Source organism: Caretta caretta, chromosome 13, assembly GCF_965140235.1.
Source record: "Caretta caretta isolate rCarCar2 chromosome 13, rCarCar1.hap1, whole genome shotgun sequence".
NCBI classification, from domain to species: Eukaryota; Metazoa; Chordata; order Testudines; family Cheloniidae; genus Caretta; species Caretta caretta.
The window spans coordinates 15,474,981-15,499,114 of NC_134218.1; the positions used below are offsets into that span (position 1 = coordinate 15,474,981).

At 42.8% G+C, this 24,134-nt stretch overlaps 1 protein-coding gene across 1 annotated transcript; it reads left to right on the top strand.

Moving 5' to 3' along the window:
• Nucleotides 1-1,682: 1,682 nt before the first annotated feature.
• SALL4 (spalt like transcription factor 4) lies at nucleotides 1,683-21,626 on the top strand. Its single transcript, XM_075118765.1, has 4 exons — nucleotides 1,683-1,771; nucleotides 14,633-17,161; nucleotides 17,850-18,157; nucleotides 19,465-21,626. The coding sequence occupies exons 1-4, from the start codon at nucleotides 1,699-1,701 to the stop codon at nucleotides 19,885-19,887; spliced, it is 3,333 nt and encodes a 1,110-aa protein (XP_074974866.1). The 5' UTR covers nucleotides 1,683-1,698; the 3' UTR covers nucleotides 19,888-21,626.
• The last annotated feature ends 2,508 nt before the right edge of the window (nucleotides 21,627-24,134 follow it).

Genomic DNA, 24,134 nt, shown 5'->3' on the forward strand with positions numbered 1-24,134 from the left:
TTATTGTAAAGGAACTATTAAAATGAGACTAATGTTGTACAATGGTCTTTAATAATTTTTCTCGTATCTTTATATATCATTGTTTCTTATATATTGCCTCTCCTATCTATACATTGTATGGCGTTTATCACCACAGTATCTGAGACCCATCTCGTCAAAGGGATTTAGGTACCTTAATTCCTTTGAGAACATTGACCTGAGCCCCTCACAATCATTAATGGATTTTTATCTTCACAATGTCCCTGCAAGGTAAGGAAGTACCATCTCTGTTTTACAGGTAGGAAACTGAGGCGCAGAATTGATTGAATTGAGCTACAGCTCACTTCGTCGGATGCATTTCCACAGTATGCATCCGATGAAGTGAGCTGTAGCTCACGAAAGCTCATGTTCAAATAAATTGGTTAGTCTCTAAGGTGCCACAAGTCCTCCTTTTCTTTTTGCTAAGCTTCTAGTCATGCAAGGAGTTCTGCATCAGAAACTTCTACCCCTGTGCAGATGCCTGTTGCCACGGACAGTGGGGGTCAGACTGGGCACAGCCAACCTCCACTCATGAGAACACTTTGCAGGATCAGTAGCTAAGGCTCCAATTTACTTCTATGGGGCTCCAACCCTGTGACCCAAATCCACACATAGAGACATTGACTTCAGAGGGACTCTAAATGGTTCCAGCAGGTCTACTGGTGTGAATCTGTTTGCAAGACCAGTGCCTCTCTTAAGATGTGATGTAATAAGTGGCAGAAATAAACAGCAGAGAGATTATACTTGGGCAAATGCATGTCCTTTAAAAGAAGTTTTTGTTCTTTGTTGGTAGTTTTTCAAATTCCAAGGTTTTTTTTATTTTTGTTATCTACTCTACTTTTTGCAGTATTGTATTTATTTAATAATTATTCTCACTGACCCATTTTTGGTGAGCCTCCCAGAAGAAAGCGAGTCTTGAATAAGGTATTTGGAAGAAAATAAAGCAATGTGCCAGTAGTTTACATACACAACATTATTCTGTATCCTGGGTTTTACTTTTTTTAATCCTCCCCTCCGACGCCTCATACCATCCCCACCATGCACCATATTGTCCTCCAATTTATCCAGTTGGGCAATCACATGATCATGCTCTTTTGCTTTCCCCATCATATCTAAGGACAAACGGAAGAATTAGCCCTCCACATTGCATTGTTTCAAGGTTCTGCTTTACTTAAAAAATAATCTTTAAACCACGCATAGAAAATAAAAAGGACAGGTGAGATAACAAAGGTTTTGTCCCCCGGATAGCCCAGAAAATCGGGCTGCCAGATTGTTTGTTTACTCTCAAAGATGGATTCATGCTCCTCTTTCACCCCCCCTCCCGCCCCTTAAAGGAAATATGATCCAATCAGGTAGTAGGAAATGATGAGACTGGCTCCCCCAGAGCTATGTTCGGAGCACACGCTTTTGTCACATGCATGGGACAGAGCAGCAGTGGGAAAACTACAATGCCCAGCGTTCCCCTCTGCTCCCTGATCAATGGACCTTATTTGAATAATCTGTGAGCCTTTGGACTCAGGCCAATCAGCTGTCAGGGACCCATGATAAATCGCAATGCATTATTGATAATCATAATTACTCTGACATGCGCATTCCGCCCAAGGGGGGTAATTTCCCAACTCTAGGAATTTGTTGTGAAGAAAATAATTGCTACTATTTTGCTCCCGATGCTTGTGCACCATGTCGAGACGCAAGCAGGCGAAACCCCAGCACATCAACTCCGAGGAGGAGCCGCCCCCAGATGCTGCAAGTGGTAAGGCGCAAAGTAAGAGACGGAGGCTTGCCAATTACCAACTTTAATAGATGTGCAAAGAAATCAGCCAGGGAATAAGGGGTTTTGTGTGGGTGCGTGTGTGGCTTTTCCCGTCCCCTCCCCCCACCCCACACGCAGGGGATTCGGCTCGAGATCATGACCCCACACTGACCACTCGTTGTTTGTACCATTTATTCCCATAATCTGCCCCCCCCAAATTAAAAAACCCCAACCCCTCATTTATCTTCAATCATTGTTCGACTGATATCGGGCCTGATCCTTCTTTTTCTTCTGAAATCGCAACGGGATTCCCCCCCCCCCCCGCCCCTTAAAACTGTCCGGTGGGTCTGCCCAGAGCTCCAGCCCCATGGTTGCTCCTTGCTGACCACTCGGATCGCAGCCGAAATCTCTCTGTGTGTTGCCCTGCCGTCCCTGTTGGGTGTGTGTGAAAGCCTTTCCTCCCCATCCCCCTTAAAGTTTAACGTGTGCTGGCTCTAGACGGGAATCCGGGCTCTCTACCTTGTCTCATGCCAGGGAAGCAGGATGCGATCTGCTACGTGCCTTGATACAGCCAGTTTTGTTGTAGCCTAATGCAAGGTGAACCCCCAAACCCTACCCAGCCGGAAAAGATTTTTTTGGGGGGTGGGGGTGGGGAGAGACAGAAAGGAGTTGCAAACCATCTCTTTAGCGCAGGCATAGGGAAAGGCTTTAGTTTTGTTTCTCTGGATCTATTTATTTTATGGTTCTTTTGGTGGGGATTTCTTAAAAACAAACAAACAAAAAAAAACCCTGCTTTGGCTAGTTTGGTTGGAGATCACAATCGCCCTGGACCTTTTGTAGCCTGACCTCCAGCCATCTTTGATTTCCGACTTCCTAAAATAACTCCGGTGAGCTAACGTGGTGTGTGTGTGTGTGCGTGTGTTTTGTATTTGAGTGGGGTGGGACTTTTAATATCGGGAACCACTATTAGATGCTCTGGATCGTTGTATTTTAGAGGAAGGGAAAATTACGTTTGCAATGAAGTTATCCCTGATCTTTGGGAGCGGGGTGCGCAGAGGGGGAAATCGGGGGTGGATGGGTGGGAGTGGAATTGATCACCTAGCATAAGTGCTGTTAGTTAGAAACGAATTGAGCAGAGTTGTAATTCCTGGATCCTGTTTGAAAGTTTCATCGAGACTATGCAGCTTCTTCTCATATGTTCCCAGGGTTTTTCTGTTGGTGCATCGCTAAATTGGGGAGAATTTGTAGCACTTGTAGACGACTGCATGGGCCGATTCCTTTACTGTTAATTGTCAGTTTAAATTTCAACCTACTCTTTTTAAAAAAAAATCGGTGCGGATCTAATGCCACTCATCGCATAATTCCTATTGACCTACTGGATATCAACCTCTGCAACTACTTGGGGTTGGTATTATTAGAACTGAATTTGCCTGGTTATGTAGATCAGTGAATTTCTCTGGTCTCAATTAGGAATCGTCAGTTTCAGTCCCGTCCCCAAGAGAGATGAAGGTGGGATTTGTAAATAGTTCCGATTATTTTATTATTATTAAAGCACCAGCTGCCTCGAGATATTTGGGATGGGGGGGGTCCGCAGGATTTTACTAACCCTAAACAACCTGGACTCTGTAATTCTGTGGGTCGGCTCTTCTGTCTTTAAAGGTCAAATATTCAAATAACTCCCCAAATTCAGTGCTTGATCACTTTTTCCGCATAGGTAGAAATGATCAGTAACAATGTATGTAACAGGAGCCGCCTATTCCCAAACCGCAGGAGATTCGGATTCTTATTTCTCCCCCCCCCCCCTTCTTTCTTTGAGCCGAAATGTCCAATTGTTGGGTCCGGTTAATGGTGACTTAAGAAACAGCAAGCTGGCCAGAAGGCAATAAATCCCATGTTTAATGCATGACTGTTTTCCTTTGTGCATATGGTTAGGCTGGGGGGATGGAGGTGATGTTTCCACATGTAAATCTCTGCCCACTGCTGGAGAGTCACCTCCGGGGGCTGTGCTGAAACAAAAGGGTTAATAACTCTCCTGAAGCTGCAGTTACTCCAGAGGGGGTGGGGGAGGGAGAAGAGAAGGGTTTTTCTCATCCTTTCGAGTAACAGGTATTATCAGGGTTTTTTAATGATTTTGCAAGGTCTCGAAGGACAGCAATTTAAAGCACCATCTCTGGAACTTGCCTGGTGGGTGTGCATGTCTGTCAGTCTATTAAATACCCAGAGTGGGGTGGAGTGTGTTTGGTTTTTGTTTTTTTTTTTTTTTTAATCCTAACTTTTTTGCTTTGGCTACATTACCTTAGGTTCGATGGGCATTTGGGGGGGTGGGGGGCTTGTCAATCTGTAACAGACAAAATTAGCCCGGTATCCACAATCTAGCGCATTGCTTGACTTTAATTTATTGTGGAACTTGAATTGTTTTCTTGCGCCACCCAGGGGTCACTGGCAGTACTAGGGGATCTGTAAAGAAAACTTTGAACATCCCCCCCCCCCCCCAAGGTCTTTTGAAGTTGGATGGTAGCTTCCCCTTCGCCCATAGACGCATAACATGGTGTTCAGAGCTGCAGATGACGGCTCCTGCTCTTGAAGGACTTGTGGACAGACGGGTTGCCCCTTCCCCCAGTGCCCCGCCCAAACTTTGTATTATTCAGAAGCCCTGCTGGTGAATCTCTGAGCAGATTTCCCTCTGTTCTTAACCTTCCTCCCACCCCCGCAGAATGGGGCTAGTGTGCCGCCCATCCTGAGCCAGAGCTACCTGACTGTTGTTGCTCTTTCTCCACTCCTACAATACCAGCTTGGAACAAAGTTATAGAAACCGTTGCAGAAATCTCTCCGCTACTGTTTGTGATAACGATCAGAAGAAGTGGGTGGGAGTTAAACCATCTCTACGAACCCCTTAGCTAAATAAAACAGCCTTGACGTGATACCAAAAAATAAAATAAAATCTGGACTCAGGATTAACCATAATTTATCTCCTACTCTTCAGAAGAATCTAGATATTCTCCGACCTAGGTGTGTCCATAAATACCAAGGGATGAAGCTCCATGACAAAGTTAAAATTCCTGCCAGATTGCCGGAGAAATGATCAAATATATGCATAATGGCAATAATAAAATCAAGCCCTTATCTCGCTCTTTTGCAAGAGAACATTTGCAAAGCAATTTGAGACCCACCTCTGAGAACAATGCAGTGTGCCAGAAAATGGTTTTGCTAACCTGGTGATCGATTAACAGGTCAAAAAAATCGGCAGGTGGTCACTTGAGAATAATACTACACAGTGGGAAATTAGCATTTTCACAAAAGGGTTTAAACTGCCCATTGTACTGGATTACAGCCATTAAAATGTAGGATTCTGAAAATGCAGTATACGACTCTTAATAATAAAAAAAATCTTTCCAGGCTAAGAACTGAAGTTGTATACTGTATGTGGGCATCCATTCACATTGGGATCCCCACAATTGAGTTCTGTAATAATTCTCAAAATATATTTTCTCAGCTCATGCTGCTATAAAGGAGGTATTCTTAGTTGTAGCTTCTCAAAACAATGGGTTTCATGCAGTAAACTGTGTTAATGAGCCCTTAGAGATGTGAGCCACTGATTCCAGAACTTCTGGTGCAAACATGATTTATGCTGCAAAAGTTGTCCATTGAGTCGGTGTGAGGTGAAGCCAGATAGCGCTCGGAGACGGGTCAGGTTATATTTGATGGAAATATTCAGTGCGGCCCAACTTGAGAATTCAACACGCCTGCCGTGGCCCGTTGCTGCGGTTTAAATTAACAGCTAGTTAGTGCTGTTTGAATCTACCAGAGCTCTAGGTGGGTTCAGTCACCATTACTGCATCCAGGGCTGACGGTGTGCCGGGGCTGGCTAATCTGTGCAGAGCTGTAAATTCTAGCCATTGGGGGAAGCATGCAAGGCAGGCTGACTGACTGGAAGGGGGGAAATGTCTGTCTTGTTTTTTCCCTTTTACGTAAGTGAAACGTTATATTGGTTGTCCTGATCAAGTCCTCTTGCTAAACCCTGCAGCATGTGACGTTTTGACAGAGCTGCTGCTCTAACCTTTGCCTCCTCCTGCCTGCTGTGGGTGGTAAGTTGATGTCAAGCTTACAATTAGGACTCTCATGCAATTGACCTTGGCAGCGGGGTTTGCGCCGTTTAGCTTGGTCTTAAACACTGTTCTCGTGTTAAGTGTGGTCTCGGGCCGCCTTGTTTATGGGCGAAGGACGGGCTGGTGGAAGTAATTGAGCGCTGAGGAAGAAACCGTGGTGGGTCAGGTAGAGCAAAAGACTTTCCTCCATTCTGGGGTGTTGCAGCCAGGCAGGTTTCATTGACTTTTGGAGTCCTCTGTTCTGCTCTTTGCAACACCGAGTTATTTAATTTTCCCAGTGTGGAGTGACTCTGTCTGTCCTGAACTTAGGTTCCGAAATGTTCTTCGCTCCGCAAACCCAAGAACTCGGGTTTACCTGCAGCGTGTAATCCAAAATGTTGGTAGCTTTTCTAGCCTATTTTAACCACTGCACTTTTCGACCTCCGTTTTTAAATTAGCATAGTTTTGGGGGCAGATGGTAACCTACTTATTTACATGTCCTTAGGGAATGATTAATTTGTTCCAGCCACCAATAACGAATGAATTTTAGTTGCATGTTTGTCGCGACTGCTGTTTTAAATTGCAATCTCTTGTTCTGGAGAAAGTAGACGGTTTTTGTAATTTTTGATCGAGCTAACCTGCCTTCCCGGCTCCAGAAATGGATATTGTTTTCAGTGTAATACATGAGTGCCCTCCACTGTTCGGCCTTTTAAGCTCAGTTGTTAATAGCAGCATCAGAACATGTGTTTGCTAAAGCTTTCAGTTTTGAGCCTCAGCAGGTAACTGCAGACATTTTAAAGCGGTTTGTCATGGCATTCAGTAACTTTGTTTTTAAAGCCCTTTGAAACTACACCAGAAGGTTAATCATGCAAGGACATGGAATTTAGAGATCTAGTCCTAAGACTTTTAAGAGTTGCAATCTCTGTTTTTACAAAATCCTTCTTTTATGTGAGGATAGCTAGAGTCTTAAATTTGTCTAAATGATTTGGCACCTTTAGATTTTCAAAGCAATTTCTGTGAAACTTTAATATATTCTGGGTTAACCTAATTAGTACTCTTAAAGGTTTGTTAACAAGGTTAGATTAAAACCTTGGAAGACAATTCACAACCTATAAACTAAAAGTATTATAAGGCACAAGAAGTCTCTTGTCTGGTTATTCTTGGGTAGGAAACTGGTATTGACTGACTTCTGCAGTGGGAGATTTAATTACATTGTCTTCAATCATTATTGGAAACTTCAAATGTTTTAAAATAAACCACCTGCATTTCTTAAAATTGGGGAGGGGGCCAAACTTATTTACTAAAGCAGATGGGTCTTGGTAGTTAGCTGTTTTGACACGTTTATTCAGTCCTATTTTTCTTCAACGTGCTTGTGAGGGTTTGTTTTTTGTTTTTTTTTCCCCTGAAAGGCTTAAAATAGCACACTTTGAGTTTGTTGCAGACATTGCTAGACTTGAGAACAAAGTGTCTAGTCTAATTTTTTTAAATGCTGGTTGAGCCCTTCAAAACTAGAAATTACTGAACTGATTATTTAAAATTAATTTTTGAAAGCAAGGAAGAAAAGGAGTGTATGATTATGCTAACAGTCACTATTGGGAAAGTGAGAATAGATAAACTGATGAAATTTCTGTAAAAATGAAGAAACCTCACTGGGTATTAACTTCAGTTACTGTGAAGTAGACACTTTAAAATTTGGTGTGTGGGTGTGTTTTGTTTTTTTGTTTTGTTTCATGGTCTCTGACCAACCACCCTCCTCTCCTCTTTCTTCTTTCCAATAGCTCTCCACTAAATCAAATTAAATCAGGTAAAAGGTGTGGGGTATTTTATTAATTGTCTTTAGGAAACTGTTTTTAAAAACTTAAAATTGAGTCTAAAGATTTCATCAGACCTTATTGTAAATTACCACCTTATCCTACACAATAGTGGACTCTTCTCCCCCCCCCCCATCCTTTTGGCAGTGATTGAATCTAAAACCCCTGCTGGGTTTACTGCATTCTTCTAACTTATTGGATAACTAGATGCTGAGAGATAACATTCCTGAAATTCGAAGGTGGGGAGGGGGGGATAGAAAACAGTAGAGGTTCAATCCCTGTGAAGTATTTTTGAGCGGGTTAACTTAAGTGCATGAGTAACTGTTCTAACAGAACTCCCTTGCTACTTGACAAATACTGTTACAGTATTTGGACAGAGTTCTCCACAGATGTAGACATGCATGGTGAACTTTCTTTGCACAGAAGTAACCTTACATTTTAAGACTGTTAAGTATGTGTCACTGATAACTGTTTCTAGGGTGGGTTGGTAGAGCAAGGCATGTTTTGGTAAATGAGGTGGCCTGATTGCAATCACTGGAGTGTTCCTACAAGACTGGGAAGAGGAGGTGGCAGCTAGAAATCAAAACAAGGATCTCTGGTGACTTTTTTTTTTAATTTTTTTATTTATTTTAAGAGCAGATTCCCCCTCCCCCCCCCGGCCCCTGTCTCTGTCTAGGATCTCAAATGTTTGTGGTGGTGGTATAGCCATGTCAATTCCAGGATAAAAGAGAGAAGATGGGGGAGGCTATATCTTTTAATGGACCAACTTCTGTTGGTGAGAGAGAAGCTCATCACTCTTTGTCTTTCTCTGATCTCAGTACCTATAGTACCCAACTGTTTTACCACTATTGAATGCACGATTGTCACTCTGTCCTCAGAACACACAATACTTTCAAAAGACAAGCCTGGGGGCTTAAATTCATAACTTTGCTAAATATTAAACATGGACTGAATAGAGACTGAATTTATGGTTTATTACAATCTATAATCCACTAACACCCCACCACCCCTCCAGTCATAGGGAGGAACGGGTTTAATGGGCCACTTTACCATAAATGGTCCCTTGAAATGTGTTAACTACTTATGCTAAACAGTCTTACACCTTACATCACTGGAGCGGTGCACACTGGCAACGCTTTAGCTAAGGTGGCTTATATGGTTGCAGCACAGCACTGGGAGAGAGCTCTCCCAGCACTCGGTTGGTTTTTTTTTTTTTTTTTTAAATCACTCCCATGAGGGGCGTATACAGCACTGAAACTTGCAGCGCTCAGGGGTGTGTTGTAAATTGCCAGTGTAGACAAGCCCTATTATGCTGACCTCCTGTTGGCTCAGTTAATCCACCTCACCCAAAAGGCAGTAGCTATGTTGGTTGGTGGTCTCCTGGCATACAGTAACTCCTCACTTAATCATCCTGGTTAACATTGTTTTGTTATTAGGTTGCTGATCTATTTAAAGTCGCATTATGTTCCATTATAAGATTGTTTGGCTTGCCCCGCTCCACCTAGCGTTCCAGCCAGGGAGCGGGGTCAGGGCATGGGGGCTTGCCCCAGTCCGCCTAGCGTTCTAGCCGGGGGACAGGGAAGCCCCCGACCCCACTCCCCCGAAGGAGCGTGCCAGGCAGGCGGAATGGGTTAAGCCTCTGCAGCCCGACCCCACTACACCCCTGCCTCAACCAAGCTTCACAAACATCATTGGTGAGTACAGTATTAAATTGTTTAAAATTATTTACAATTTGTACTGTATATGTACATAATCTTTTGTCTGGTGGAACAAAAATCTCCCTGGAACCTAACCCCCCACCGTCTACATTAATTCTTATGGGGAAATTTGATTAGCTTAACATCATTTCACTTAAAGTAGTATTTTTCAGGAACATAACTACAGTGTTACTGTAGTACTGTGTACACTGGGAGTTAGGTTGGTCTAACTATGGTTTTATCTACACTGGCAAGTGAAAGACAAATTTCATGCTGTTCAATGGTGTCTTTTAAAAAACACCCATACACCCCCAAAAGACACAAGTTTTGCTGACAACAAGTGCTGGTAGGGACTGCTCTCCCGTGGACACCACCACTCGTTGGGGTGGCAGTTTTGTGGGTGGGAGAGCGCTCTCCCACTGACAAACAGCAGGTAGGCTGTGCGCCTTTTAACGGCACGGCTGTAGCAGCACAGCTGTGTCGCTAAAAGTTGCGCCGTGTAGACGTAGTAGACATAGCCTTATGTCTCTCGGGGGTGGATTTTTCACACCCCTGAGTGATTGTTGTTGAGCTCTCCCAGTGCCGCACCGCAACCACACAAGGCAAGCAGCGCTTTAGCATTGCCAGTGTAGATTAGCCCTAAGCTTACCAGACCTGGAGAAGAGCTTTACGTGAGCTCAAAAGCTGGTGTCTCTCACCAACATATATTGGTCCAAAAAAGACATTACCTCACCCAAGTTGCCAATATTGATTCATTTATATTCAACCCTCTGCCCTGTGAGGCACAAAAGTATCCTCCATTTCACAATTGGGAGGAGATCTGGAGGCGGGGAGGAAGGCTGTGTCTCACTATCTTTCCCAGGGTTACCCAGGAGTCTATACTGGGAATGACAGGTTTCAGAGGAACAGCCGTGTTAGTCTGTATTCGCAAAAAGAAAAGGAGTACTTGTGGCACCTTAGAGACTAACCAATTTATTTGAGCATGAGCTTTCGTGAGCTACAGCTCACTTCATCAGATGCATACCGTGGAAACTGCTGCAGTTTCCACGGTATGCATCTGATGAAGTGAGCTGTAGCTCACGAAAGCTCATGCTCAAATAAATTGGTTAGTCTCTAAGGTGCCACAAGTACTCCTTTTCTTTATACTGGGAATTGAATTCAGATCTTCTCAGACCCAGTGAATGTGAGATTGTCAAAAATAGGGAAACAAATGAGCAATATGGGACCACATGAGTGTATCGGAGGGAAGTTAACTAGGGCTGGCCAGAAACCAAGATCTCCCATTTCGTGAAAAATTTTGTGATCTCAACATTTTTGTTCCACCTTTTTGGAATATGTGTGAGGGGGTTTACAGATTAGGTCCATAGCTTCTCCTTTTTTACCATTTTAATTTCAATTGATACAAGGCACTCATCTGCCAAAACAAGTCTACTATCAATACAAGGGGGACGCTACCATTCACATTTATCTTTCTAATCCAGTCAAGTTAAATCAGAGTCCCCCTCAAAGTTATACTGTTTTTTTTGCAGGCAGAACAAAAACCTCACTGCCTTAATCCCAAATTTGCAAGTGTTTGGAACAAAGGCTGTGGTGGTTTAACCTGCAGCTTGGTGGGTTACATATTGGATGGGAGTGAGATTGTTCTTGTGAAACTTTGAGCCTAAAAAGCCTTTTGAGTCAGTGTGCACCTTAGTTCCAGGAAGGACAGTGGGGTTTTTTCTATTTTTTTTTGTTTGTTTGTTTAAAAAAAAAATCTCAATTTTACTCTCCCTCATCATTGATAAGGGTAGAACTAAATTTATGGAGTTCTAAAATGTCCATGTTTGACTTCAGTTGGTCGCTTTCTGTTGACCAAGTCCTGAATCAAGTTGGGCCTTAAATTTTTAGGAGACTGAAATTTCCGAGTGAAATTTTTTTCAGTGAAAAATGGATTTTTAGCTACAGTGGTTTATTTCTTATTTCTTTGGAGAGCTGATTGTATATTTTGGGTGCAGCACTGAGAGTTGGTCACTATGATCTAGCACTTTACCTTTTGCTTAGGGGACTGCCTGGCTATTTATCCCTAGGTTTAAAAAACAATTTGGTAGAGTTGCTGGGGGTGTGGAGAGGAAATGCTTTGTGGTGGTTTGTATTTTTCTCTTTTTGCGGGAGGCTCTGTTTTGTGTGTTTCAGGGCAGGTCTACACTTAATGCTGCATCAGTGGAGCTGTACCGCTTAAGTGAAGACACTCCTATACCAACAGGAACTCCTCCCTCTCAGCGTCCACTCCCCAAGAGGCAGTAGCTGCTTCTCCTGTTAACATAGTGCTGTCTAGATGGGGGATTAGGTTGGTATAACTGTGTCGCTCAGGGGTGCAGATTTTTCACACCCCTACAGGACATTATTATACCAATGTAGGTCTGCAGTATACACCTTGCCTCTGTGTTTGATGTGCAGTTCTGCTAATCTGAAATATAGGGCTGGAAGGCACCCAAGAGGTCACCATCTAGTCCATACTCCCCTTCAGGCCCCTTACACTGAGGCGCATATTACTTCAGTTGCTCTTATACAGGCCTTGTTTTGGTAGCTATTGTAAGGCAGAGATTATATCTCTCTCCACTATAATGTTACTGTGAATTTTTCTTAACCTGACCTAGCTTAAGGAAACTCCTTCAAAGCCTTTCATTCTCTGGGCAACTACAGATTTCAACCCTAAACACTTTCTTGCGTTTTCATTGCTGATAAAAGCGTGTGTGTGTGAGAGAGAGAGAGAGAGAGAGAGAGTGTATGACTGACTCTCTGTTACTCTAGCCAAATGTCAAGGTTTGGCGCATCCTCCCCCATGAAATTATTCTGGCCCAAACTATATACACTCGCCTGAGTTGTAGGTGTAAAACTGTCTGTCCATGTAAATCCCCCCCTTGCACACACAAGATGCACGTTGTGCAGCCTGGTAACCTATGTCTCTGATATAGGGGCTGTAATTATTTTGCAGTTGAACGCTTTTTAAAGTAAGCTGGAAAATTAAGCTTATCAATGATCTGTGATAATCGTGACCACTTACTCTATAGTCTAGTTACTAAAATGCAGCATCCAATACTACTGAAATAACTCCAGTCCCTGGGTTATTGGCATTATTGGACCGGATCTTGTGAGGTGCTGACACCCTGAACTCCTACTGAAGCCATACAGTGTCAGGCCTCTACACCATTGACCTATAAAGATGAAACTCAAACAAAGTGCCTCTGTGATCAAAGGGTCACACAGTGTGTGGCCAGAGGGCACTTTATGGTTTCCTGGTAGAAGATAGAATGTCTCCAGTGCTGTGTGTATAGGTTGGTGGCAGGAAAGGGGAACTTGTTAACGAATAAAATAGGGCTGCAGCCTTCTGAGGTGAAAACACAACTGATGGAAGTATACGATTACTGTGGGATTTCTTGTTAAAGTTGGGATAATAAATGTGACATAACTCATCAATGGTGAGTTGATGAGTGGCTCCTGGGTGTCCGCTGACCTAAGGCGCTTAAGGCTCTAAATCAGGGTCATTTGGATGAGTGTTAACACCTTTTTCAGACCAAGGTAAAATTTTCCCCTCAAATCTTTCTGCAGAATTTTTAAAAGTCTGTGTAGTTTGGGGGGGGGGGGGACGGACCAGAAAAGTCTGGAAAAACAGGAAAATTCCTCTTCAGCTTTTGGCACATTGAAGGGGGAAGTGATTACACCTGGGTTTTTGTCTAATTTACAAAACATAATCTTTCTGCTTCCTGCACCCCACAGACTGTCTCTGACAGGCGAGTGCTGTTACATAAATTCCAAAGTGAGTGTAGTTCACAGTGGAGTGCTATCTTGCAACCCACCTTGTACAGAGACAAGGTGGGAAAAGAGCTCCATGTAGCTCAAAAGCTTGTCTCTCTCACCAACAGAAGTTTGTCCAATACAAGATATTACCTTCCCACCTAATATCCTGGGATCAACACAGCTACAACTACAATGCATATACCAAATATCCTGAAAGTTGTCGTAAAAGTCAAAAGAATTTGGTGACACTGAACACCCACCTTGTCTCTCCAATGTTCTGAGACCAACGTAGTTCCAACAACACTGCAAATCCATCCTGTAGTGAGTTGTCCACTCTCAATACTCTAAGTGTTAAATTATTATACTACTTCCCCTTTCTATTAAGGTTTGGCCACCCCTGGCCTACACTCTGATCCTCCTGAAGATTATAATATGCTGCTCAAAGTCGGAGAGCCTGCTCCGGGCTTCTGCCGGTTTGGCAACCTCTGGTATATGCTAAAATAGTGTGTGTGTGTGTATATATCTATATATAATATGTGCTCTTTCTTAGAACAAGATGAAGCTTTAAAGTTGTTCCACGTGAATGTTAAAAATGTAGGCTTTATTAGCCCTTTCCCTTAAAAGTAGCATTAAATTAAACAAACTAGTATTCACACAAAGGTTTGTCTTGTGTTTATACAGTCTGATTTGCTTGAAAGGAAGTGTTTCCTTTCAAAAAGTCTCATTATTATAAGAGCTGTAATCTACTTAACATGATTAGTTCTCCATTGATTTCTAGTATATGGACTATAACACCAGGTTTATTCGTTCTATCAACCCTTTTCATAAAATACCTCGTATACTGTAATATGGGAGAATAATTGCAGCTTCATTGTTTCTATCTGCAGTGGTTATGTGCTTCAATGGAATCTTCATAAAATGGAAGGCAGTTACGATGTATGTTAATTCTAGTGATTCACAGCTTCATATGGCTTTGCTAGAATTTGGCCATTGACCCTCTAAATAACATAATTTATGAATTTTAAATACAAAGTAAACAATCGTGCATGCACTCCATTACTTTCTTGCCTTGAGTTGTTTAAAAAACAACTCATCCAAGCACTCTTAGTTAGAGCACCCATTTCTATTTTTACATGTGTAAAGAGACTTCTAGTGACCTAGTTTCCCCCATTTGAATTAGGAGGTAACATCGCTCCTCTTTCCGTCACAAGGCGGACAGTGGGAAAGTATACCACTTTCACAGACAAACGACGTAATGTGACCTTGAGCAAGCTACAAAGTGAATCAGTAGCAGAGCTTGGGATAGGACTTGGGAATCCCATCTCCGAGGTTTGCATTTGGTCCATGTGTCTAAGCTCCCATTATCTTGCATTTATAGCTTTTCAATTCTTGGCTTACTTACAGCCTTAACCTGGAAAAAACTTACCCATGTGCTAGATGTATGTATACATAGGGAATACTTGACTTTTTTTTTTTCTCCCCCCTCCTTAGGGAGTCCACAAAACGCCCCAGGTGATGGAGATGGTGAAATGAGTTCCAAAAGGTGCCGAACAGAAGAAACCAATATCTGTGAGAAATGTTGTGCAGAGTTCTTTGATCTCTCTGAATTCCTTGAGCATAAGAAAAATTGCACTAAAAATCCACCTGTCCTAATCATGAATGATAGTGAAGGAACAATACCCCCTGAAGACTTCCCTGGAGCCTCTACAGAGAGCTTTCCAAATGATCGACAGGATAGCCAGCCAGCCAAGGACAGTCAGTCAAAGAGTTGCACTGGTTCTGTGGAGAAGAGAGAGGGGAAAGTTGATACTGAAGCAGTGGGAGGAATGTATCTAAAAACAGAACCTCCTGTTACTCCTGCAACTCATGGGCTACGCTATTTACCAAAATCCAAAGTACCAAACACTAATGTGACTTTGCAGACAATACGTGGCACTAAAGTGGCTGTGAATCAACGTACCTCTGATGCTATCTCTTCCTCAGCAGCCAGTTTTAATGCTATTCCAATGATCCTTGAACAGCTCGTGTGCTTGCAGCAGCAGCAACTCCAGCAAATTCAGCTCACGGAGCAAATCCGTATTCAAATTGCCATGATGGCTCCTCATGCCCTACATCCTTCAATAGTAGCTGCTACTGATCCACTAAAAGCTTTGGGTGCTCAGATGTCTCAGCAGCTGTCTGCTGCTGTTGCTTTAATTGGACAAAAAGCTGGAAGCCAAAGCCTATCACTGGAATCCTTGAAGCATGGAAAACTACCTCATTCTAATATGGTCATTCCAACTGCTGGCTCAGTAGCCAGTGGGCTTTCTTCTTCCTTCTCCCTGAAACCTGAAGCAAACAGAAGCCTCCCAAGTTCTATGTCTCGTTTTCCAAACCCTTTACTACCTCAATCATCCAGCTCTGTCATCTTCCAAAACCCACTCTCGGCAGTTTCTTCAGTGATTGATCCCTCAAAGAAAGGGAAAGGGAAGCCCCCCAATATCAGCGTGTCTGAAAGCAAACCAAACACTGAAGAACCTTTCTTTAAACATAAGTGCAAGTTCTGCGGCAAGGTCTTTGGCAACGATAGTGCTTTGCAGATACACCTCCGCTCCCACACTGGCGAAAGACCCTACAAGTGTAACATTTGTGGTAACAGATTTACAACCAAAGGAAACCTTAAAGTGCATTTTCAGCGTCATAAAGATAAGTACCCTCACATTAAAATGAATCCCTATCCAGTACCTGAGCATTTGGACAATGTGCCCACCAGCAGTGGAATCCCATATGGAATGTCTGTACCACTGGATGAGTCTAACCTAATTGTGGACAGCAAGCCTATTCTGGCATCACTACCTACCTCAGTAGGTACTGGCTTGCCTCAGAATATCTCCAGTCTAGCATGCATCAAGGAGTCTCTTGCCAGCACATTTTCAAGTGACATGCAGCCAAGGCCTTCTCCAGAAAGCGAAGGTGGTTCTTCCTCATCAGGAGCAGCGAGTCACGAGTCTGGAACTGAGCAGAGCCTGAGCTCACCGCAAGCTAGCTGCAGTGTGAGTGTCTTCCATGTAAGCGGAGCAAGTGAGCAAGGTTCAGAAACATCTAAGCTACAGCAATTGGTTGAGAATATTGACAAGTCCACCACAGACCCCAATGAGTGCCTCATCTGTCACAGAGTGCTGAGCTGCCAGAGTTCACTCAAAATGCATTACCGTACTCACACTGGAGAGAGGCCATTCAAGTGTAAAATTTGTGGCCGTGCCTTCTCAACAAAAGGTAACCTTAAGACTCATTATGGTGTCCACCGGGCAAACACCCCCCTAAAGATGCAACATTCCTGTCCAATTTGTCAGAAGAAGTTTACAAATGCAGTTGTATTGCAGCAGCATATTCGCATGCATATGGGGGGACAAATTCCCAATACACCTATGCCGGAAAACACTTGTGATAATACTGATGTGGATCCTACTGTGACTGAGAAGAATGGAGACCTGACTCGCCCAGGTGAGAACATGGAAAACGTAGAAGAGATGGAAGAAGACCTAGACTCTCAGGATGGCCCTAGCAACTCTTTGAAACCACCAATTCCATATGATGCACAGTCAGAATCTCCAGGCACAGCATTTTCTGGGATTGCAGCTCTGGAGAACCAAATGAAAATGGTAAATTCAGCTTTGAACTTGCAACGGCAAAGCAGCCTGAAGTCTAGCGACAATGGTTCAGCAGAAAGTGATGGCATGACGAATGATTCTTCCTCTGTGGCAGGTGATCCAGATTATCAAAATGGCAGGAGTCCTGCCGCCTCTGAATCTGCTTCATTCCAGGCATTGTCCCCAGCCAATAGCCAATCTGAAAGCATTAGGTCAAAGTCACCAGGTTTCAACAGTCAAGAAGATGCTGGCATGGGAAATAAAGCTGAGGGCCCTGAAAACCATCTTGCAGAGATGGAAGGGGCTGGCGCTTTGGATCTAACTTATGGCAATATTGGTCGAAAGGTCATCAAAGAAGAACCTGGGTTACACTTCCCAAATGGAGAGTATGGTGAGTTATGACCAGTAGCTGCACTCCCCACAACTAACAAAACCATCTGGAGGGGAGCTCCTCAGAGGACCACTGGGAGTAAGACTCCCCCCCCCCCCCCCCATCCTGCTGGTTTGGTTCCTTTTCAAAAGGCACATGGTGCTTGTTGCTCTGCAAGCCACTGAAAATCTTCCTAGTTTCAAATTCCCATTTGAAGGTAAAGTCTCTCTCACACACACACACGTTTTCAAGTTGTAACCTCCTGCTGTCTAGTGATCACACACACACTCATCCCATTTACTGCAATGGGAGTTGTGCTCAGTATCTTGCATTTTGTCCTAAAGTTATTAATTAGCTCTCTAAACCAGATACTTCAGTGTTGATAAACCATGGAACAGACTGTTCAGCACTAGTATATGAAGTGTAAACCTAGCATCGCGAATGCTGTGTCTGAGCTTTTTGGATCAGGGAGAAAGTTGTTAAATCCTGAATGCAAAGGGACATATTTGAAGAACCCCATCTCCCTCTTGCCTCAAACAGATCTACAACCCATTAGCACCAGTGTGCCTGCAAATTACAGCTTGCATGTGCATTGAGTGTTGGGCTTGTGCACCTTCAAAAATCTGGACCCAATATCTTGCTTCCAAAGCTTAAACAGAGCTGAAATGTGTAGTGGGGGTAGCCTAATGTGTGTGTTCTTTCTCTTCAGGTCACAGCAGCATTCATGCTGCTTTTGTCAGGGCACCACCAGCCCTCATAAAAGTGGAAATGCCTAGTGAGCGTCCTATTAGCACTAGCCATTTTATTGGCCCACCAACTTTATCACCTGGTGTTCCCCCTCTCCTGGTGCCACGGCCTAAGCTTTGCCGTCCAGCTAAACAGCACATCTGCACTACGTGTGGGAAGAACTTCTCCTCTGCAAGTGCTCTTCAGATTCATGAACGGACCCATACTGGTGAAAAGCCATTTGCATGCACCATCTGTGGGAGAGCCTTTACCACAAAAGGAAACCTGAAGGTAAGCAATTCTTAAGGGGGCTGAGGTGTGCTGATGCCTGCCTTTGGAATCACCTTCACTAAGAGTCTCTTAAACAACCTCGCTAAAATGCTTCTATTCCTCCTAATCATAATCGTCCACACTTTAAAGATGGCCACTAATAATTTCTCTTGGCCCTCTGGGTGGTCATTTAAGACAGAGTTTACTATAGTCTCTCAATATGCAAGGATCATACAGCTCTCTAGTAGGCCTTGAGATCAGCCTAAATCTACTTTAAAAAACAAAAACAAAAACCCTGTAGGGGAAGAACTGTAACTTTTAACTGCAACTTATAACTGCTTTGTTTAGAAACCCTGCCTCCAAATGCTCCTGAACCATGGTGTGGGTGTGGGATCTGAATTTAGTAGCCGAAGCCCATATCTAGGTGATACCTCAGCATGCAGGGAAAAACCCTGTTTAAAAAACCAAAACTGTATTTGATCTGATTCTTTCAAACCCACACTTGAGTCCCCTGTTGAAATGGCTGTCACTGGAGCAAAGTTCTGCAACAAACAATGTTCAGGGATTTCAGTTAAGCACAAAAAATTGCCCATCGTGCTCCTGTTTATCAGATTAATCCATTTATCTTTTAAGGAACACTTAGCTTCCCCACCCACACTATGGTTTGACACTGTAGAGCTTCAAGATTCTTCCTCTTTAACAGCCTTTGCATAAGCACTCTATAAGGAGTGGAGGAGGAGGAGAGAAAAGAGATGCTCAAACTTAGAAAACAAAATGAAGACTGGGGCACGGATAGCTGCTTGTTTGTAGGTGGGTGGTCTTTCAGGAGGTTCTGTGTTTGTGCAGTAATATGCTATTTGTGTTTTCCAACTACACAGGAGTGTTTTAGCTGCCAAAATTCTATTCCTGCTAAACTTTTTGTAAAACCATTTCTATAAGTCCTTGCCTTGCCAATATTCCCTGTAGCCTATTCTTAAGAACCAATGTATCTTAAATTGTGTAGAGGAAAAAATAAACTCTTCCCATGCACTAAGTAACTGACTACTTCTGTTCTTGCTTTCCCTCTTTTTGTTCTACTTCAGGTGAAAGTAAACAAGAACATGTAGGGCATATAAGCCATTCTACAGTAACAAAGATCTAAACAAAGATTTTGCTGTAGTTTGAGTACAGAACTACATAAACATTCCTCTGAATGTTTGGCTTTACTTTATCTTGAGGCTCAGATACCCTAGTGCTGGTGAGGTATAAGAACTTGGATAGACTAGAACAGGAGCTAAGAATTATGATAGCTCTCATCTTCTAACTTCTCCTACCCCCTCTTCTGCAAGGTCCATGTTGGAACTCACATGTGGAATAACTCTGCCAGGCGTGGAAGAAGATTATCCATTGATAATCCCATGGCTCTGTTGGGGAATGATCCAAAGAAGGTATCTGAAATGTTTCCAAAGGATATAGTGCCTCCTTCAGTGAACATTGATCCCACAGTATGGAACCAGTATGCAGCAGTACTCAGCAATGGCTTGGCAATGAAGACTAATGAGATTTCAGTGATCCAGAGTGGTGGCATACCTTCCCTTCCAGTCACCATTGGGGGTGGCTCTGCAATAAATACTGCAACAGTCTCCAAGACAGATGGGACCCAGTCTGGAATTAGCTCGGATATGGAGAAGGCTGGTGGTGCTGCTGCAGACAATGTGCCAAAACACCAGTTCCCTCACTTCATGGAGGAGAACAAAATTGCTGTTAGTTAGAAAAACTCTTTGTGAAGGTGAAATGCAGAAAGAGCAAATATATTTACAAACATATATTTTTAAGAGATTCCATCTCAACCTCCTATTTTCCTATTGACATGCAAATGATTTTATGGTTGTCTTTGTAAGAGTTGCCCACAGTACAATCATGATGTTGCTTTGCAAAAGTAGTAATAATAATAAAAAAAAAAAAAATCCTCTTATTTGGAAAGATGCGGGTCTTGCAAAGTATTCCTTGTTACTTGTGACTTTAATGTGTACAGCCTTACAGAAGTTTCACAACTTGAAATTCCAAAGATTGTAACATTTGCCTCTGTTTAAACTGAAATCTTTGGGAGTTTGGAACACAGTAGAAACAACCTACTGTTCATGGAAAAACTTTGTATTTACAGACGACACGAAAACTTACTATGCGGGTAAATATTCTAGAATGTCTGCCACCCTTTTAGAAATAGTCTTTGTGTGGGGTTTTTGTTTTTTGTTTTGTTTTTTTTTTAATGTACTTTTTACTATATGGCTACAGATTTTTTTTATTTTTATTTGCCTCCGAAGCTGTAAAAAGATCTTTTACTGGCTTTTTTCCCCCTTTGATCATTGCTCCTAATAACTGAATACTCTTGTATTGTTGACTGCTGCTTATTTAATACTTGGACAGTCCCTTAAGAATAGTGCCAAAACTACTCCTTCCAAAGATGTGCAGTTTCTCCTAAAATATTATTTGTACCAAAAGCCCTGAAGAAGCATGGGTAGGTATGTATATACTTTTCCTCTCTTCCCCCTCCCCCCTTTCTCCTCTAGAAAGAGAAGGTCAGGTCTGAAAGCTCTGCAAGGAATCTCAGATGACTGTTGCATCTAAGCTTTGGAACTGGTTTCCTTTAGCAAGAGGAACGTTTTTTGTTTGTTTTTTTTTAAATTTTGAGTTATTTAGGAGATCAGTTTGTGTAAACCTGTATTTAAATACAAAAGTACTCACACCTAAGTTTAATGTTTTGTGGGTTTTTTTGGATGGCATTCCCACTTTGGTCATTAAGTTTCTTGGTGATTAGTGCACTTGCATTACATCACAAAACCATGGTGACCCATGTGTATTGTATGAAGGTTATTGGGATAGCCCTCTGGATTCTAAGTTATCTACCTCATTTTTTTTTCTTTGTAGATGTAGTGTCTATTTTTCTATAAATGACCACTGTAATGAACTGAGATTCAAGCAGATGCTTCCATGCACTATATGAAACCAAAACCTGATGTATTAGTGGAAGCACCTGAAGACTTCGTGGACTTATTTTTCACTCTTCTTACATTTGCTGGATCTGTGTAGGTAACAAAATCTAAAGCTAGATTGAAGAACAACTAAGCATTTGGTATTAAAGGACTGAATGATGGAAAGAAGTCTGATTTCTGACTGCAGGAAATCCTTTGAGTCCAGTCTCAATTGTGGAAGGCCCCCCCCCCCCCCTCCAAAATGCAGATCACCAAAAGTTTGTGTAATGTTGTTGCACCTGATTCTTGTTTATGATCTATTTTTGCCATGTTGTGCCTTTCCTGCTGGACTTGTAAGTAAGAACACAACAGTACCTGTTTACACTGTAAAATGGATATTGTTACGTCGAACATGCCAAAGGCATCCCAAGTGTCACGTTTCTGCATTGTGAATGTATGACTTAAGAATTCTGTAGTTTTGAGTATCTGATGCATTTCTGTTGATGTTTTGAGAATAAATTTGGGATGGCTTTTTCGCACTTCATGCTTACATTTTTCTGGTAAAGTACTTTTGTCCCCTTTGAAATTCCAGTACGCCTAGTAATACCTTTGCCTCCACAGAGGTTTTTTTTGGTATTCGCATGCTACATGTTGGAGTTTAGTTTAGTTAATAGGGGAAACACTAGTATGTGCATGAATATTGATTTGAACTCTTAGCAACAGGTATATTGCAATTGGGCTACAAAGGGAAAAGAGAACTAGGTCACAGTCACTGACACACCTATCCACAGTTTTATGGGTGTCTAGGGCAGGGATGGGTGGGTGTGTTTTGCAGATGTACAGCCATATCTTTCTCTGCCAAGCAGATCTCTGGCTCGGTAAGTGGACTGGTTAATTCTGGCTCCCAATTTCTGAGGTCAGAACATGGCTGCCCAGAAGCTAAGGTGCGTGAGTAGGTTGCCCCTTTGTAACCTCTAGAGATGCTTGTTGTTCAGGTCTGGTTGGGTAGGGCTTTTTTGTTTTTGTTTTGTTTTTTTTTTGGCGCACCACTGATTGGGTGAATAAGATGTGTTCATGCAGCCATTTTCTATTCTAGCCAGCAAAATGGGTAGGGCTTCTCCAGCCACCAGGAGCTTGTCGTCACTGTCCTTAATGGACCCTATACTAATAGAAAATAAGTGATTCTTGGCCACATGCCCTGACATGCCAACCAGCTCAAACAGGAATTCTCTTGGGAAGTTCTAGGGTGTGTAATTATGCAGAAGGTCAGACTAGATGATCATAGTTGTCCCTTCTAGCCTTGGAATCTCTGGCCCCCTACAACAGACCGCAAAGAGTAGGGCCTGGATCTGACATACTATTGCCACAGGCATGTCCTGTCTGAGACAGGAACAGCTCTGGGCATCTGCAGGCAGATTATGGTCCCTCTTGCACCATCTGGATGATGCAAGAGGACCATGACATAGCTTGAGGAACTTGCTCCATAGAACTTGGCTGCTGTGCTCCTTCACCAAAGGTGTCTCTTATACTCAGTTCTAGAGAAGGAACTCCTCCTTTCTAAATTCCAAACTTTAAACTCTCCTTTACAGGAAATCATGATTGATTTATTTTTTTTACATACACTAATGTGTAATCTAAGTTTAACATCACTGTTTAGCATAACACAATTCATAAAAGTGCCTAGTTTTTTCACCTCTGCATTGTAATGCAGACTGTCTCTCTCTTCCACTTACTTACTCTACTGATATGGAGTAACTTCTTTCCTTCTCTTCACCAGCTTGTACACTTAGAATCTAAAAACTAAGGCCAGAAAGGACCACTGTGGTCATCTAGTCTGACACACGTAACCCAGGCCCTAGAACTCTCCCAAGATAAGTCTTTGGATGTTTTTCTAAAACATGCTCTATCTTTATTTTAAAGTTGTCAGTGATGGAGAATCCACTGTGACCCTTAATAAATTGTTCCAATGGTTAATTAGTCTCACTAGTAAATATTTATACCTTATTTCTACTCTGCATTTGTCTAGCTTCAACATCCAGCTATTGGATCCAGCTCTCTCTCTGCTAGAGAGAGGAGTCCATTATTAAATATTTGTTCGACATCTAGGTACTTAAACTATAATTAAATTACCCCTTAACCTTCTCTTTAATCTAAATAGCTCCAGCTCCTTGAGTATCACTATGACAAGCCACGGTTTGGCTACTGCTACCCCTGCCTTAGCCACATATGGCTCTTTTACCATTAAAGTGGGGCTCGTGTAGCCCTCCGTGCTTCTCCCCCTCCGTCCCTTCACCTACCAGACTTGGGGGGAGAGAGCTCAGGACCTGTGCCTTGCAGCGGAGTGGGGGGGTAGGGACTTCTGCCCAATGGGGAGGAGGGTCGTGGGGCACGCTGGCTGGGGTTGGGGGCTTCAGCAGCAGCAGGGCTGAAGACCCTGAGTAGGCACACCCTGGTTCTTGAACTTCTGAAGATTGTCATATGCAGCACAGAGGGGTTAGTAAATTTGGCCATCCCTGCTATATGGCTTTTTTCCTTTAATTCTCATGGCTCTTCTCTGAATCTCTCCAGTTTATCAACATCCTTGAATTGTGGGCAAAAGAGCTGGACACGGTATTTCAGTGCCAGTTGCACCAGTGCCAAATGCAGAGGTGAAATAACCTGTGTACTCCTATTCAAGATTCCCTTGTTTGTGCATCCCAGGATTGTATGTATTCTCTTGGCTACGGCATCGGCTTGAGAGCTCATGTTCAGCTGATGATCCACCACAATCCCCAAATCTTTCTCAGAGTCATTACTTCCCAGGACAGGGTCACCCATCCTGTAATTAGGGCCTATATTCTTTGTTCCCAGATGTGTGCATTTATATTTCACCCATATCAAAATGCACACTGTTTGCATGCACTCAGTTTACCAAGCAAGCTAGATCACTTCAAAGTAGTGACCCATGCTTTTCATTATTTACCACTCACCAATTTGTGTCACCTGGAGACCTTATCAGTGTTGATTGTTTTCTCCTCCAGGTCATTCCATGTGGGACATGGAAGGTA

Excerpts from the sequence above, each read along its gene's own strand:
- SALL4 (XM_075118765.1), top strand. The coding sequence starts at position 1,699 with ATGTCGAGACGCAAGCAGGCGAAACCCCAGCACATCAACTCCGAGGAG. Across the intron at positions 17,162-17,849 it reads CTTCCCAAATGGAGAGTATG|GTCACAGCAGCATTCATGCT; the intron begins GTGAGTTATGAC and ends CTTTCTCTTCAG. Across the intron at positions 18,158-19,464 it reads CCACAAAAGGAAACCTGAAG|GTCCATGTTGGAACTCACAT; the intron begins GTAAGCAATTCT and ends CTCTTCTGCAAG.